The sequence below is a fragment of the Coturnix japonica genome, chromosome 14, assembly GCF_054131305.1.
Source record: "Coturnix japonica strain WE chromosome 14, WE-NBRP24, whole genome shotgun sequence".
NCBI classification, from domain to species: Eukaryota; Metazoa; Chordata; class Aves; order Galliformes; family Phasianidae; genus Coturnix; species Coturnix japonica.
The window spans coordinates 12,030,596-12,048,936 of record NC_140676.1 but is presented as its reverse complement, the minus strand read 5'-3'; the positions used below and the strand labels follow the sequence as shown (position 1 = coordinate 12,048,936).

Below are 18,341 nucleotides of genomic sequence, written 5' to 3'. Positions count from 1 at the left end.
GAAGCCTACTTGTCACTGTTTCCAGAAACATGATTTCCTGGAAAACACTTTTTTTTATAATTTGGCAGAGATTACCACAGTTCTCAGGCATATGTATTCCATTTCAGAGAGAGCAGAAATGTACTTGCATACAGTGAGTAACTTGTGCAAAAAACTGTATGAATTACATTAGAATAGAAAATTTTGATGCTGTCAATTGCTGTTAATGCAAATCATTGTAGTTTGAAGGATTTAAGATGAATAATAGCTAGTGTCATATTTAGCTTCAAAACACAATTAAGAAATGTTATCTTTCTCAAATCATTTCTTGTAGTGAAATGCTTTTGCACTTGGTACTTTAAACGATTGATAAAGCCATGGATGACAGAAAACAACTTTACTTATTTAAAATTAATTTCTTATTTCCAAAAAGTACACTGACTTAGATTTCTGCACCAGAAAATGAACTGCATACCATTATAGAAGGTAGACCTGTCTCACAGTAGATGAAAAGCCTGGTTTTGTTCACAGTTGGAAACTTGATCCTGTATGAGATAGTTATGCTTTTTAAAGCATTAAGCTTTGTAGTACAGCTATTGGCTTAAGCATTCATTCTCTACTCTTTCAGGTGAATACAAATGACGTGTTTGCTGTGTGACATAGAATTTCTAAATTTTCCATTAAAGCTGGAAAAAAAAAACTTGCAGTTGTCAATAAATGTCCTCCCTAAGGAAGTAAAAGAAAATTTTGTATGAAGTCCTCCAAAAACTTATGCTTTTAAGCAAAATACTTGTATAAGAGTTGCTTTTCTTTCTTGTTTTTAAATTTTAGGAAGTAGACATTTTTCTAATGAGTAGGGCACCGCTAGGCAGCACTGATGTTCTGCTTTGAACTGTAAACTTATTTACATGAAACTATGAGAATAGTTATTTGGTGCTGAAAATACTTTGTACTTTATTACCTGGATGTGCTACTGAAAGATCAGTTCAGTTAAAAATGCGAATGTGAGTATGAGTTTGAGTCGGTGTGTCACAGAATTGAAAAGCTTTGCACATAGCTCTAATTAGGCAGGTTCAGTTTTAAGGTGCTGTTTTCATTGATGGAGTTTGTTAAGGGATTCTTACACCTTTTGTCTCTGTCTCTTCTTCTCTCCCTTTCCATCTAGTATTGTTGTCCAGATCTGGTTAATGACTTTTTTCTGGGAGTCGTCCAAACAGAATGTTCTACTACATCAAGCAAGACTACTGAATATGAGAAAGGAAAATTGATTATGTTAGTTAACGATTTCTATTATGGGAAACATGAAGGTGATACCCAACAGGTACAACAGGAGCAGAAGACTCATACAACATTTAAGTGCTTCAGCTGTCTGAAAGTTCTTAAAAATAATATAAGGTATTTGAACTCCCTTCTTAATGTTTTAATGATTGACAGCCCATGTCAGTTAATGTCATGCATTTGGAATTTGTCTATTTGGAATAGAAAGGAATTTTTGGAGTGTCTTGCAAACTATTAATGCTGGATTACTGCACAGAAATTGAATTATTTTTTACTACGTGTGTTTATCTGTAGCTTTAACTTACTTAAAGATAAGAGAACAAATTTTAGAGGCATGTAATGGAAATAGCGTAGTTCTAATGAGAGCGGTCATAGGACTTAAGGGTTGGAAAGGGCAACAATAAGGTACTCTACAATTTACCATCTTGATTGATGGTGATGTCAGTAGGTGTGAGTGTTGTTTCTCTTCAGGGACTCACAGTGACTAATAGTTGGTCGTTTGCTTATGTAACAACTGTTATTTTGATGGAGTAATTTTACTTCCAAGTGCTACAAAAAGCTTCAGTAAGCTGTTTTAATACATAGACCAATTCATGTCATTGTTCATTTGGAAGTTAAGGTCATTCTCCTTTTTCACATCCGTTATTTAGGGGAAGCTGAATTTGCAGAACATAAAACTGAAAAATGGACTATTCTTTCAAGGGCATAGTCGGCAAGTCAAAACGCAGAGCCTTATGCTAACATCAAACCCATGTTTTTGTACAAAAGTTTCTTCTAATTCTGAACATTAAATGTGCTGTTAATTAAGTATCTGTATAAGTGAAAGTGCCAGTATTTCATATTTAAAGAGTTTACTTTTTTCCATATTGAATACGTATTTCTGTTACTTAAGAATTTGTATTCCTAGGCATTTTCTATACTTTAAGCTGGCAAAATAAATACATACATTCTCTCAGAATCTGTTGGACCTTCTATTTTTGGACTTTTGTTCTCAAAATGAAACCCATTCAAAATAGAATGATTCATTAAGTCAGCAGTAGTGGGTTATGCAGCTCACCTGTCCTTGTGACAGCTTACTGTTCCACAAATGACTGACCTGTCAGCATTGTGATAAATTCAGCTTAGACTTCTCAGCCAATATAGATCCTCCTCAGGCAGATGGATATATTGACAAGGAAAATATGGTGACTTTCTATAGTGATCTAACACCAAGTTTCTCATAACCTCTTGGTTGTTATCTACACAGTGGAATTTCTTGATAACTGTCTTTCATAAGTCATCTTCAGACCTAAATCCTTACATAAAAGAAAGCTCTTGAAATACTCTCATTTTTGTATGGAGGTGTTTCCAGATAAAGCTATGAATGTCCTACTTGAAGATCTGGTCTTAGTACTTGTTAGCTGTCAGCAGAGCTGCAGTTGTTCTGCACAGTATAGATGTGAGAACACTGGTGGTGATGAGGTCTGAGTGGCTGGCATATTTTGAATATTTTGAATATTATTTTGAATATTTACACCTTGAATTTCTTCATTTTTGAAAGTGCTTTCAGAACAATGTTTCTAAGGTTCCTTTGCGTTTTGCATGTGATACATAATGGATAACGTCTGCATACATCTTTTTCACCTGTTCACTATTGTTTTAAGGTTTATGAACCACATGAAACATCATCTAGAACTTGAGAAGCAGAGCAGTGAAAGCTGGGAAAGTCACACCACCTGCCAGCACTGTTACCGTCAGTTTCCCACCCCATTCCAGCTGCAGTGCCACATTGAAAGTACACACACACCTTATGAGTCTTCTAGTAAGTTGGATTATATTGCACTAAACCTTTTTTGTGACCTAGAATTTTAGATATATTTTGACTTGTCTTTTGCTGGTTAGTAACTAAAAGAATAAAGCCATTGTACTTGATGGGCAATAATATGGAGGGTTGTAAGCAAAAGCTGGATGGTCATTCAGCTTCTGTCAGAGCAGGGTATCTGGAAAAAGCATTTTAATTGTTTTTAAGTTGGAGGGTGTTCTTGTGTTTTTCTTTATTGCAAACTTGATTTCAAGAGTTCATCCTTTTGAAAGACCTCACATTTCTGAAGTTGTCAAGAGTTTCATCTGAAGAGCTGGAAGATCATTAGATTGTTTCCCCTTTGTAGATTTATACGGTTCACATATTTGTATGTATTATAATTGATTGAATTATGACCCCAAACTAATTTATGTTTTTTTGCTTTTCACTTCTTTTTAGCTATTTGTAAAATCTGTGAGTTATCCTTTGAAACAGAACAGGTTCTTCTGCAACATATGAAGGACAATCATAAGCCAGGTGAAATGCCGTATGTTTGCCAGGTATTTCAGAATCTTGTTTTGTATTTACATTACCTACTCCCCTCTCTGCCCACCCCCAGTGCACACACTATGTCTGTTTTTGCTTTTTATAAACTTTTAACAAGAAGTAAAATTTCTTATTTTAGGTATGCAACTACAGATCCTCAGCTTTTTCAGATGTAGAAACGCATTTCAGAACAGTTCATGAAAACACAAAACATCTGCTATGTCCATTTTGTCTCAAAGTAATTAAAATTGGAACACCGTATATGCATCATTACATGAAGCATCAGGTAAGCAGATGCTTTCTTAATGCTAGAAAAACACTAGGTATCATGAATCTCTTCCTAAAAAAAAAAAAAAAAAAAAAAAAGTTTTAAAAGAAGCATAACTGATTTGTATGGTTGTTAATAGATAAAAATAATCAATAGAATATGAAGACCCAGAACTGCCTGTTGTAAGAAGGTTTTAAGTGAGTTGTTAAGACTGTCGGTGTTAGACATGTTCTTACATGTTTTCTGCTTAAAAATCTCCAGATATTTTTCAAAGAATCTTTTTGCTTTTTCATTTCTTCATTAGGTCATAGTGAATTTGTTTTGTATTATTCTTTTTTTGGATTTTACTAGAATGGTCATCACAGATTCAAGTAAAGAAAAGATTGTCAATTACCATGTTGCCTTACTCTAATTGGTAACCTGACTCCTCCTTGGTAGTAACACTGTTTTCTGTACAGAGTCTTGACCTTGCACAATATTAAGTTTGTCAGGTTGAATTAAAAGCGGCATGGCCATTCTTTGAGACAGAAAAGGGCTCAAATTTTGTTTTTTGTGATGTTCCTGCTTACTCTAGACTGGCTTCTTTTTTTTTTTTCTTCTTTTTTTTTCCCCAAGAAAAAAGGAATATACCGTTGCACTAAGTGTAGACTGCAGTTTTTGACTTGCAAAGAAAAAATGGATCACAAGACTCAGCATCACAGAACGTTTAGAAAGCCTAAACAGTTGGAAGGATTGCCTCCTGGAACAAAGGTAAGTAAAGAATAATAGAGGGAGAAAATGGAAAAAAAAAAAATAAGGTTTTGGCAGAGAAAGTTTTGGAATAGAAAGTACTTCTCTCCTTTCTTTTCCATAGCAAAGAAATTGTTATCTCTAAAACAAAAAACTCATTTCCCCTTAAAAGAAGGGCTAGCGACAGTTCACAGCTTCCACCAGTTGATCTGTACATTGCCCTGTCCTGTTCTTCCATTCATGTGTGTGGTGGTAGTGCAGTCAGTGATACCTTCTTGAGCTGTTGGCTAATTTGTCCCTTTCCATTTATCATCTCTTGTGTTAGGAGAAAAGCAGATGATGTGGATGTTGTGATGTGCTAATGTCATTTCCTATGTAAGACTTCCAGTGTGTGGAAGGTAGTAGCAAAATGCAAGTGGAGTGCAAGATGATTTTCCATAGGCATTAGGCACTTTCAACTGAGTATACAATGTCTTTTTATCTTCTGCATTTCAAGGGGTGAAAAGAAACCAACAGTGTGTTGTGATGTAAACTTGGTTCCAATTAGAATATTTAGTGTTAAGCCCATTTCTTGATAAGAAACAACTTGCCTGTGGGTTTCAGAACTTTCTTCTTACAATCTTTTAGTGAATTGTGAAGATTTATTTCCTTTAACTAAAAGTGTTCAATGTATTATTCACAAACTACTCACTGCGTTACATTTTGTAAGAAAAATGACAGAAGTTGAAGTTGTGTTGCTTGGTAGCGATTCTGGAGTCTCTGATATCACTTGAGTATTTTAGAAGATTCAGAGTATTTGTAATTAGTAAAAGCTTAGCTTTCTTTGTGTTTAAAATTTTGGTGTTAGGAGACCTTGACAGAGTGTATATGATAAAACTGAAGAGCCTGGAACAAGACTTAAAAGCTGAGCTGCTTCTAAGCTGTAACTAGGGGCAAGAAATATAATTCAGAAGCCAGAATTTGTCCCTTAAGTGTTTAGGATGGAAAGCAAAAATAATCTGAAGTAGCTTGACTAATCATGAGGCAACAATACACAGAGGTTTGGTTTAATCCAGGAACTAACAGATTTATTTGGTATACTTCTCGGCATGACTAATTGATCTGACCCGTCTGTTTCTTTTCCACAGCTACTTTTTCTTGTTTGGTTATTGGTTTTAAGAATAGGATATAGGCAGTTGCAGGTCTGAAGAGAGAGTGGTGTTTTTTGGTCACTGCTCATTATTCCCACCAAAACAAGAGCTTTTTAAGCATCTGGTTGACTACTGCATTGAGGTTTACTCAAGTCAACAGTATTACGTATTTTTCAAAACAGTTTTTACTGAGGAGGATTTCCTGTGCTATGCAAGATAGTCACTTGTGTCCTGAAGCAACTAAAACTTAGAGAAAAATAGAACATAAACGGCTTAAACCTAAATAGAAAAACTTTTAATTTTGTGCTTGTAGGTTACTATTCGAGCATCTCTTGGATCTCTTCAGTCAGGATCGTCAGTTAGCACAAGCACGTCCACATTTCAGTTATCTCCTAAAGCAAAGAACACAGCTGCTAGAAATCATAGCAGATCTAATTCAAATAAGTCGAAAGGACGATCAAAACCAACAACTACACTGAAGAAGCAAAATGCATGGACCAACAGCAGCAGCAAAAAAAAAAAAGTTACAAATACAGCATTGCATAATTTAAGGTAAAATATGAACCCTAAAAATACACTGAAGTATGCTTTGAATATAAGTATCCAATAAATTTTGATCCTACAATATAGAATGTTTGACAACATAATTTTGCAGAAGACTCAGACTTTCCACGTATTGATATTGTGGTAATAACTTTCACAGAGTTACAGAATTACCCGGGTTGGAAGGGACCTCAAGGATCATGTAGTTCCAACCCCCCTGCCTCGCAGGGCCACCAAACATACGCCTTTACTAGATCAGGTTGCCCAGGGCCCCGTCCAACCTGGTCTTGAACACCTCCAAGGACGGGGCATCCACAACCTCCCTGGGCAGCCCGTTCCAGGACCTAACCACTCTTCTAGTAAAGAACTTTCCCCTAACATCCAACCTAAATCTTCCCTCTTTTAACTTAAAACCATTCCCCCTAGTCCTGCTATTATCAGCCCTTTCGAAGAGTTTACTCCCCTCCTGGGAGTAAGTTCCCTTCAGGTATTGAAAGGCTGCAATGAGGTCACCCTGCAACCTTCTCTTCTCTAGGCTGAACAAACCCAACTCCCTCAGCCTGTCCTCATAGGGGAGGTGCTCCAGCCCCCTGATCATCTTTGTGGCCCTCCTCTGGACCCTTTCCAAAATCTCCATATCTTTTTTGTACTGAGGGCTCCACACCTGGACACAGTACTCCAGATGGGGCCTCACAAGAGCCGAGTAGAGAGGGACGATCACCTCCCTATCCCTGCTGACCACCCCTCTCCTGATGGAGCCCAGGATCCCATTTGCTTTCCGGGCTGCCAGAGCGCACTGCTGGCTCATGTTAAGTTTCTCATCTATCAGGACCCCTAGGTCTTTCTCTGCCGAGCTGCTCTCAAGGACCACTCCTCCCAGCCTGTACAGGTGCCTGGGGTTCTTCCGGCCCAAGTGCAAAACCTTGCACTTTGCCGTGTTGAACCTCATTAGGTTCACCCGAGCCCAGCTTTCCAGCCTGTCAAGGTCCCTCTGAATGGCATCCATTCCCTCCACCGTATCGACTGCACCACTCAGCTTGGTGTCATCAGCAAACTTGCTGAGGGTGCACTCCATTCCCTCATCGATGTCATTAATAAAGATGTTAAAGAGCACCGGTCCCAAGACAGACCCTTGAGGGACACTGCTCGTTACCAGCCTCCACCTGGACATAGAGCCATTGACCACCACCCTCTGTCTGCGGCCTTTCAACCAATTTCTTATCCATCTGGTTGTCCACCCATCAAATCCACTTCCCTCCAATCTGGAGATGAGGATGTGATGGGGGACCATGTCAAAGACCTTGCTCAGGTCCAGGTAAATGACATCGGTCGCCTTCCCTTCATCCACCAATGCCGTCACTCCATCATAGAAGGCCACAAGATTAGTTAAGCATGACCTTCCCCTGGTGAAGCCATGCTGGCTGTCTCGGATCACATGCTCGTTCTTTATGTGATCAAGCATGTTGTCCAGGAGGATCTGTTCCATAATCTTCCCAGGCACAGAGGTGAGACTCACCGGCCTGTAGTTCCCCAGGTCCTCCCTGCTCCCCTTCTTGTAAATGGGAGTGACGTGACCCTTCCTCCAATCATCCGGGACCTCACCTGACAGCCACGACTTCTCAAATATGATGGAGAGTGGTTCAGCAACCACCTCAGCCAGCTCCTTCAGGACCCTGGGATGCACGCCATCTGGCCCCATAGACTTATACTCATTCAGTCTAAGGAGGCACTCTTAGACTTGCTCTACCCTTACAGTGGGGAGGGATTTACCTCCTTGGTCCCCACATAGAGGTATGGGGGTGAAAAAGACTCTCCTTATACTTACAGTTCAATGGTTTTGACAATTCTTTAGTAATTCTATGGGTCTTTTATGAACTAGAATATAATTCTTTTCATTTGTTATCATGCAGCAGCAATTCTCTGTCAAAGAGATTATGTGTGTCTCCCATTCAGTAAGGTGCTAACTCCCAGAATTTATCTGTTTGAAATGTCTAAAAATGACCAACAAAATTAGATAAGAGCAGGATTTCAATCTTCATCTGTAGTTCTTTCAAAGCTTGCAGAGAATTTTTTTCAAAGCTTGCAGAATGTGTGAATGAAACGTTTCTTTGAAATTCTTTTCAACTACAGAAAGACAACAGCAGCAGCTGAAATTGGAGGGTCTCATATGCAGTATCTTGTTTCCAGAAGTGTTCAGTAGCAGATGTTTTCACTGACCTTAATAAAAAAAAAAAAAAGTAAAAGCTGTAATGACAACAATTCAAGAGAAAACAGACTTATGTCTACTATTACAACCTATAATAAATATTTATCTGATACATTTTTAAGTTTGTCTTTTTTTTTTCCTCCAATGTAGGCAGGCTTTTTAGAGATGTAATGCAAGAGGTTTGGAATAGTTATATTGTCCTAAGGTACTGATGTTAACTATGAACTTTTCCATATTACGTTAGGTGTCGTTTGGGAGCTCACAAATGCATTGAGTGTTACTCAGAAATAAAAGATTTTGCAAGCCACTTTCCTGCGTATGTCCATTGTAGCTTATGCAGATACAATACTAGCTGTAGCAAAGCTTATGTGAATCACATGATGAGGTAAGAATTCTATACAATTTTTATTGAATTATCATATGCTTTTAAAGTTCACATTCACATAAATTGCATGAAGTGTGTGTATTAACTGAATTTTAGATTATGACACGGGTCTGACAGGGACATGTATATGTTGGATTTTCACTTCTAATGGGGACCTAAACACAGTATTCTTGTACCTTAGCTTGTAAAAAGCTAAATGTTCAGGCAGCTTTTTGTCTTTGCTTCACAATTTCAGTGGGGTCTCAGTATCATTTCAGCCAAACTTATGAAATAATGGTTAATCACTGCATATTCTCTGAGTTTCAGATTTAAGACCTCATCTGTTTTGCACAAGTGCTGACCATATAAAGCCACTGCTATCTCTAATGAAATCCATGCTCAGAATACCATGTAGAGGGTGTCTCAGATAGCCTAACCAAGTGGGATACTACTTTGATCGTCTGTGAAAATAGCAACATCTGATTTTGTATGAGGTTTGTTGCTGTAAGACAGTCTAGGGTATTAGTGATGACAGATGTAAAAGAGCCTGTTAAGGAAACAACATGCAAGTTTTCAGAGCAAAGGGAGTATTGTATGCAGTGAGTGTACATAGATCTCCTGGCAGCAAGGTTAAATATTTTGAAAACCTACCTGTTAATTCTGTGCCTTTAACAGGTCAAATGTATTGTGGCAAAAGAAAAAACCCAGAATGCAGTTGTCTTTTTAAATACAAAGGCATTTTAAACATAAATGTTTTTGAAGTCTAGAATACTTAAATACGTGACTCATACATTTTTTTGTATATCTTTTGTGCATTGTCCTAGTCACATTAATGTTAGTGTTCTTGTATGAAATAGTTTACAGACTTCCATGCAGATAATCTGTGGGTTGCATGCTTAACAAATAATAAAAATTAATGTACCTAATTGTAATCGTACAAGAAAAAAGGCTTATTCCAGAACAAGAGAAGGGAATCTAAAGTAAACTGTTCCTGCTGTTGTCCATGCTCTGGCTGTTGTCCAGTTCAACCATGCAGCACAGCAACTAGTCTTTTGTCCTTTATCTCCTCAGTGCTCTGTCTTGACTGTCCCACTACTTAGACCTCTTGCAGCTATCACCACCTAAGGAACAAGAAGTGGTGTGGAAGAAGGCTGTATGTCTTTGCTGTAGCAGCATCTGTACTTGGTTGCTTGCTTTTTGTTTAATATTGGGAATATATTATGTTGGCACGTGTTTAACCTGCATGTGGGATAACTTGAAGTTGTCTTAAGTTTCAGTTTTTAATGTCTCCTGAGGAAGTTTGTGTTGAATAAAACCACTTCACTGTATAGCTTTCACTGTGTAACTTAAGCACGGTGTTTCAAAATCTAAACTGCTGATGGAAGCAAACTATGTTCATGCAGTACTGTGCCAAAAAAATTGAAGTCTTGCCCCTCCCAAGCTCCTTACTAGAGAGCTCAAAAGTAGAAATGGTGTTCCTGAGGTTGTTTGTTTCTTCTGCTCTTCAGAGTGGTGTGGAGTTTTCTTTTACCAGTGTTTTAAACTGGAGATGAGATTCACAAGCATTTCATCAAATCTGTTTTTTAGAATAATGCAGGTCAGTAGTTGAATGTTGTTTTCAACTTGAAAGCAAATTTCAGTACTGTGTGTAGTACGTAGGGAATATGTGGAGTAATATACTCGAGAAAGAAAGATTAAATTATGATAGTTTGTCTTTTGTTGGTTTTTGTGTTTGTTTGTTTTTTTTTAGTTTTCACAGTGCTCGTCCAAGTAAAAGATTTTGGATATACAAGAAGCATTCGGAAGAGCTACGGTAATTCTGCTTTTATTCAGCTGTAGATCATTGGTTTTGCTTTACGATAGTGACTTGATTGCTTAAAATAGATTAGAGCCTCTTGAAGTTCTAGGGTTCCATAAAGAGCAGAGAGATGGAAATGTTATCACTTCTATTAGCAGCGTTCTCTTTTGTGACAGATGGGTGGGGTTTCTTTGGTCCACTTTTGTTGACTTCTTTCTCAGGGCTTTTTAAAATAAATATTTTCATAGCTTTATTTTCCAGTTATTCATAATGTGCAAGGTCTGAAAGGAGAAGGAGGTGGAAAAAACCAAGAAACTCAAATTCTGTCTGAAGTTACATTCTTTTTACTGTGTTCAGCAAGGAGATGTCCTAGTCACTGACTGGAATTTCCATGTGCAATGCTTCTTTGAGTCACCTCATCTAAAACTGCAAAAGCAGGGTTGTTTCTTTTTCCTTTAGTCTGTCCAGTAGCTGTAGGCTAAAGCTGCTCTCACAGCCATGTTGCATTTACACATACTTTTTACTTTCTTCCCTCTAGAGGTGTGACTGTAGTATGTCTTAACTGTGATTTTCTGACTGATGGTTCTGGCTTAGATAGAATGGCCACACATCTGAGTGAAAGCCATGCTCATGCTTGTCAAGTTATTATAGAGAATGGTGAGTATGTGCAGTTGTTTTCTTATATAGCACATGTACAAGTAGTCACATGAAGGTGTTAGTCTGTTATGGTAGTTTTTTTTTTATTACATTATTATGTCTGTGCATAGATTTAAAAGCAAGTACTTGTGTATTTCCACATTTTTTTAAAAGTATTTTTAACTTAATCCTTTATTCTTATTTTCAGTTTCTGTAGATTTACCAACTGCTGAACAAGTATCTGAGTAAGTTTTGTTTTACCACTTAGTATTTCTTCTTTTCCTATTAATTCAGTGACAGATGGTCAAAAATTGTACTTTGAACTTGGATTTCTTCCAAATTCATTAGAACCGAAAATGTATGGAATGTACACTTAATGTGTTTTTACTATTGACTACGTCCAGAATTGCAAGATGGGGGAGATAAATTGCCTAGGTCATAAAACAGTTCTTGCAGTATTAAAATTTCTTGGTCCTAACTGCTAAGTCTAGGCCTAGAGAGATTGTTATTTGAAGTCACTTTTAATATTAGCAATATTAAACGAGTGTTTAATGTCCTTTACACGGTGTTGATGCAAAAAGAAAATAAAAATGCTTTACTTGATGTAGGATACATTATTTAGAAATTATTTTCCAAGTAATGTCATTTATTTGACAGAAAATATACTAATTAATGTCTAATTAATTTTTTAAATGCAAGGAATTGATTTGAAAAGAAAAAATAATGTGGAAATTTTGGCTTTCAGTTTATATGCTAAACCTTTCCCTGATTATATATGATATATATATATTATATTCATGCCAGGTAGGTTGGATGTAGATGACCTTAAAAGGTCTTTTCCAACCCCAAATGTTCTGATTTCATTACTTTCTATTAATATTTATTATTTATAATACTGTTATGTACTAGTCTGTATAATATAACTGCCTTATAATTTACTAATGAAGTGGCCAGTAAGAGGACATGCTGGAATAATCTCTCAACTGATCCAAACATGGAAATATATTTATTTGATTATGAGTAATAGCAGCACAAAAAGTATGTTGTGAGCTTACCTTTAGTAGTAACTGCTTAGCATTTGATGTAGTTGAGTAGAACTTGTGGTTTGATAAGATGAAAAACAGACATTATTAAAAAGAACCAAAGTTGTTTTGTAAGGAGCAGATGGGAAGGAAGTTGATTTGGGAAACCATTCCAAAAAAAAAAAAAAAACCAAAAAAAACCCAAAAACATTTAAGAAAAAGTGGAATTTCTCTTCCTGGAGTAGTGAATGTTAAGGTCTGACAAAATACTAGGAACAGTCACTTAAGAGGGTGAGCTGTGTATTCCCTTCATAAATCCAGGGTTGCTTGTGTTCTTCAACTGTTTGGATTTCTGTGAAACTCAAACAATGGAAAATTAAGTGTTGAGCTGTGATACAACTCTAGTAGCTGGATGTATGTGTTTGGAATTCATATCTGCTGGACTATATGTGAGGAAAGTTACAGGTGTATGGTGGGTACAGATGTGTGTTTGTGGCAGGCTGTTGTCAGTACTGCACAAGTATCTTGAAAATATTGCACAGATGTCATACAAAAATACTTTAAGAATGTTGGATGTGCTTAATATCTATTATGCAGAAACAGGTGTGTAAGCACTGAAACAGTAGATTTGAAGTACAGTCAAGAATATGTACAAGCTATTAGTGTCTTATGTTTGAATAGATGAATATAGCCATTATTTTTGAGAGCCCTGGTTTTGCTGTTAGGTTATTTACTGGCTCAGTGTGAGGTGGTATAAGCTGTTATTTTTTTAGACCCGATTAATCTCACCAGTCTTGTCCTTATCCATTTAATAGCTTGCTGATGCTTGGGACAAGAATTTAATTTCTGAATCTAGTAGCATAAGTGCATCTATGCAGCAGACCTTGTATTCATTATTTGCAGTACAGAGTACACATGAATATTTATCTTCATCATGCTCTGTGCTTGGTTTTGCAAGAGGTGTCTGTAGACAGTGCTCACAACATTCACCGTGTAGTTTCTCTGTGATATGTGAGTGTATCTTCTCATTCTTTGACCTGTAATTTGGTGAAGCGTGGGTTGCTTATGGATTTCCTGCAACACTGGCTGTAGTGACTCACAGACTCTTGGATGATTTTGGATCTTCTCTTGCACCTTTCAGACCTTGGTATCTTCTGTGGTCTATAAGACTGTATGTGTTGGAAAACTCATCTTTATTGCTAATGACCAGACACATTCTATAAACTGTGTTCAGTATTGGTGAGGCTTGCCTTAGGACCAAGATTCTGTCATTAGTAGTACAGAAAACTTAGCTGGAGGTGTTCAAGAAGGATTTTCTTTTGATATTGCTTCTTCACAAAAGTTGCCTCGTTTTGTTGTTTGGTGATCCACTTTGTGCTGAGGGAATGAGCCTTGATAACTATTCCAGTACTCTTCTAATGCTCTACTCGCTACTTTGCACAACATTAACATATTTTTAAATGAACTGACAGTAGACATTTTTGTTGCAGGGGAGTTGAAAGTGAGCAGGTATCCTATGCTGCTTTGGCTCACTGATACATCATTGTGGAGCAGCAAATTGAACCCAGTCGAGCTTGGGATTATTTTGGTATGTAAGCGAACAAGCATCTGACCAGACCTTTTCTTTTTTCTTCATGCATTGAGGCTGTGGGGTATTCTCTTTTTGCATCTTTTAGGCAGCAGGTCTGGTCTTTTCTCCATTACTGTAGTCTGGCAAAGGCTCTTCTGTGTTACTGTTCTCTGGTTTGCAGCATTAATTTACAGCTTTTGGGGGCTATAATCCATGGAAGAGTGACTTACCAGTAGTTTCATTTATGTGATGTAGTATTTCTTCGCTGCTCATTGTCCCCTCGAGTCTGTCAGTATCATCCAGAGCTAGAGTAGTGTATAAATGAGGGCATATACTTAATAGCACCAAAGCCCATTTTGTTCTGAACTTGATCTTGGCTTTTGGAAGTTGAGGGATTTGTCATTCTCTTTGGGTATTTACTAAAACATTCAAGTCCTTATACAAGTCCTTATGTGTTTAAAAATAAAGTTGCGTTTTGTCTAGCAATGTCTTTACAGTATGTAGTGGTAAATATGCTTTGGAAGACTTGTATCACATGTAACTGCATAAACTGAATCTTGGCCAAAAGAATTTGTTAGCTTTACTTTAGTGGCTAAGCTTCTCTTTACTCCTAAATACTATAGGAAGATTGTGAGTGATGGAAACATGTTATTTGTTGAGCCTTGATTCTGAGAGTGTAGCAGTTCATTCATACTTTGTTCTTTTGGTATCATCTCTCATCTTCAAAAATGCTCCAGTCAAGCATCTGCCAATTTTGATTTCACTGCTTCTGATTTCATCTGTAGTTCTAGATAATCTGTGGCAAGTTTATCCGTCAACAAAGATGTCTAAATATATGATGAGCTTTCGTTTCGTCATGATGAACACCTAGAATACCTCCAGACTCAACCCCCTACTTACAGTGGATATATTTCTTGCTTGAATCTCAAGTTTACCAGCTTCCAAGCAACTTAATAGATAATCTTACTCTGTGGTCAGTCATTGTTATCTCTTCCTGGTTATAAGAGATCTGATGAATGATCTGATAAACACAGACTATTCTTGATTTGCAGCACTTGTTTTTTCTGCATAATCAGATTCTACAAAGTTAATCTGTTTTGACTGATATTTTTGTTCTATTCCCTTTTCATGTAGAAACGGCAAAGATTTTGATTGAGCTTTTGAAGCCACTGTGGTGTTGCTAGTAACAGCAAAGATCATGTCATCCACTGTCTTTGACTCATGTTTTGTGAATGAGCATCTATGCAGTCAGTACTCTTAAGTCTTGTTCTTTTTGCTCCTTTTTATTCTGACAGAAAGTGTGTTCTGTCCCACATGCTGTTGTTCAATTTCAATCATCAGCTATGTACTTTAAGTTTTTCTTGCTGGACTTGTTTCTGTTTTGGCACAATAGCATTCAGTGAGTGTGATTATTTTTTTCATTACAAACATGCTTTTGTAATCTAGAGGAAGCTGAATCTGTGATATTTCACTTTAATTCATGTTTTTATCAGCAACCAAAATCAAGAGTATGATTGCAGATTTTTATGGCTTTGAAAATTTTTCTCTAAGAATTTACTGCAAATTACACTGGATTGATGCTTCGCTTTGAAGTTAGATGATCTGGAAGATTGCCATTTAGTTCTTGTACAATTTTACTGTAGAAATTAGTTTAAAAGTGTCTAAGTTACCTGCAGATTTGCTAGCCTTTTGTTGGTAAGGGTGGCAAAGCAGTTTATGTAGAAACAAGTTTTATCGTGGCATCTTGTTTCCTTTTGCATTAAGTTTGGAGAAGGTTCTTAAGTGGAAAGCTTGCAATATAAAAACAGTACTAAATCATGCAGATAAACCTGCATGACTCATGCTTTACTATCCCTGACAGTCCTAATTGCTACCAGCTTACATGAATAATGCAGTATATTGGACCATATCTGCAAAGTCAAAGCATGGAAGTCTTTCTGACAAGAAAGTGAAGTTTCTTTCAGGCTTTAGGGGAGATAAAAATATTTGACTGTTTAACTTTGTATATAATTACACTTATTTATTCATAATTAAGTTAATATGTAGCTGTATCCATTGCTAACGCTATGTTACACATGAGAAACTGGAGAAGGATCAAATAATACAAATGTTACCATCTTTCCTATTCTCATTCATTCACCAGTGTTAATTGCCTCAGCACTGGAAACATCTTTTTCTTCTAACTATGCATTCATGTGTTCCATACCATAATAACATTTCTGTCAAGTAATTTTTTTTTGCATGGAGTGGTAAGGGAAAATTGAGCTTCATTGAATTGCTTTCCCTGTTTAAAGTTATTTAAAGTATTTTCTACTAAAAAGGCTTTGGGTTTTGTTGTTTGCTGCTTAAATGTACTCCCCAAACAAAACAAAACCAACGAAAGAACAAGACAAAGACTCTTCCATTCTTTGCTTGCAAATAGTTTGTTCATAATTCTTGGATATGGTTGAGCTGAGAAAGTACCTTAAGCCATTCAGTTAATGCAAAGATGTAAGATGGAGCTAATTGTCCTAGAAAAGGTTACATCTGGTTAGGAATGGACAGAAAATGGATGTTTGAAAGATTCCAGCTGCTTTTCAGTACTACTTAACCTAAATACGGTGTGGGAGCACTATGTGTCTATAGGGGTAACATAGCAGATCCCTGAGAAGAGTTGTTTATGGTTTAAGTTCTGTGTGCACACAAATATATATACGTTTCATATTGTGAAGGCAAGCAAAACTGTGTTTGCATGAATTTCAGAAATAATGATAATAGTTGTGTTTGGACTGTGCATCTAAATGTTTGCTTCTTCTGTTGACTCCAAATCTGTTCCATTAGTCCAACGTGACTCCTTTGTAGCAAATGAAGTTTCAGATCAACCTGTATTCACATTTAAAGCATCTATGGAATGCTCTTAGTAGGCCAGCTTTTATTCTTTAGTTAAAGCCTGAGTCTGTTTGGTTTTATGGTCAGTACCTTCTATTAAGTATCTCAGCCTGAAAATTTTTCTTCAGCTGTTACGTTTCATCTGAACATTTATTGAAGAGAAGATTGACAATTAGGGGTTGCTTTTCACTGTTCTTAACGGGAAGTTTATGTACAGTAAAGAATCTTTTGGGAGCTAGAAAGATTTCAAAATTGTGGGCCAACAGGTTGTATTTACCAGAGATCACAATATTTGTATTGTTTTCATAGGATTATGTGCAGAAGTCCTGTAGCTCCAGTTATGTAAGAAAGCAGTTTGCCTGTATTGCTTTCTGGAAACATGAGTCAGAATTCTTTGGAAATTTAAATATTGGAGCCAGAGATTTAACATTTCTTAGCATAAAAGTGCTAGGAACATAACAGCATAGAGAGAACCAGAGTCTTCTCTGATTCAGAATCCACTTATGATACTATTGCTAATTATGAATTAGAGCTGCATTCAAAAACCTAATTTGAAATAGAAGCAAGGTTGAATATATATATTATAAATAATCCAAGTTGAACTGTGTTAACCAAGAGGTGGCCATCTCAGAATTTTTGTTGGCTTTTGAAACACTGTAGTCCACCCCATGTGTTTATAAGATGTTTAAAACAATAGACAGGTATTGGATTCAGTTCACTGGAGGTGAGTTTTTATGGCAAAGCCTAAATTTACTCATTCAACAAGAACCGTGTTTTATCCTGTAGTGTCTGATTTGTCTAGGTTGTTTTGCCCTTTCCAGAGTGATTAGCGATTAGTTTTAGACTGCAATTTTGAACATATTTGTTTAAACTCTTGCGTAGAAATGTTTAAAACAGTGAAGTTAAGCTAAATATCTTATGCTGCATTATCTTCTACCTTTATTGGTACTCAAGATTAAACACTTAAAAGTATATTAAATCCTCAACCCAAAAGGGTTATCTTTTGATTTACCCTGACACCTTTTCTTCCTGTTAATTAGGAAAGCATTGTTACCATGCTGAAATACCAGTTATTATAAAAAAGTATATTTTCCAAGTTACTTCTGCCATGGTTTGTTCCAAATTAAGGTGTAATAATAAAAAATAAATGGCTGTTTACCTGCTGGAACGTTAACATTATTAGAAGGTGTACGTGGTGTGCTTGGAAGTGTGTGCTGAAATTCTTAAAAATTCTTGAAAGGGCCTGCTTTTAGCACTGTTTTTTACATTATTTTAGGAAAACAGCTGTGGCTGCATATTAACCTAGTATTGGTATACATTTTCATAAAATTTAAGTTGATGAAGCTGTTACTTCTGTCAAGTGTGTTGTACCCTGCAGACAGCCATTAAGGCTCAGTAAGGTCATGAATCATTTCATTTATGATTAATAACATAATTTAAATGTAACAGACAGCACCATACTCACCAGAATAAATTTGACTTTAATACGGCATCAAGAAAGATGATACAGATATAAGCAATTTTAAGGTGTTTGTGTAGGTTTTTTTTATAGGAAACTTTTGAAAGCTTAGCTTTTGCATTAGAACAAGGCTTTGTTAGCTTGTTGCAATCTCTGCAGTAGCAT

General features: G+C 36.6%; 1 protein-coding gene across 17 annotated transcripts in view; it reads left to right on the top strand.

The window, feature by feature from the left end:
• The window catches only part of ZNF280D (zinc finger protein 280D), a 43,128-nt gene that overhangs the window by 15,870 nt on the left and 8,917 nt on the right, over positions 1-18,341 (top strand). For 9 of the 17 annotated variants that reach the window (XM_085515572.1, XM_085515582.1, XM_085515571.1 and 6 more), the window contains 10 exons: positions 1,145-1,374; positions 2,901-3,058; positions 3,497-3,597; positions 3,723-3,869; positions 4,467-4,601; positions 6,024-6,262; positions 8,704-8,844; positions 10,574-10,636; positions 11,160-11,278; positions 11,466-11,502. In XM_085515572.1, the coding sequence (XP_085371698.1) occupies positions 1,145-1,374; positions 2,901-3,058; positions 3,497-3,597; positions 3,723-3,869; positions 4,467-4,601; positions 6,024-6,262; positions 8,704-8,844; positions 10,574-10,636; positions 11,160-11,278; positions 11,466-11,502 (1,370 nt within the window). Of the gene's footprint in view, positions 1-1,144; positions 1,375-2,900; positions 3,059-3,496; positions 3,598-3,722; positions 3,870-4,466; positions 4,602-6,023; positions 6,263-8,383; positions 8,845-10,573; positions 10,637-11,159; positions 11,279-11,465; positions 11,503-13,769; positions 13,868-18,341 lie in introns of those variants that run through there. The other 8 variants (XR_014934396.1, XR_014934397.1, XR_014934395.1 and 5 more) reach the window with 6 other exon arrangements.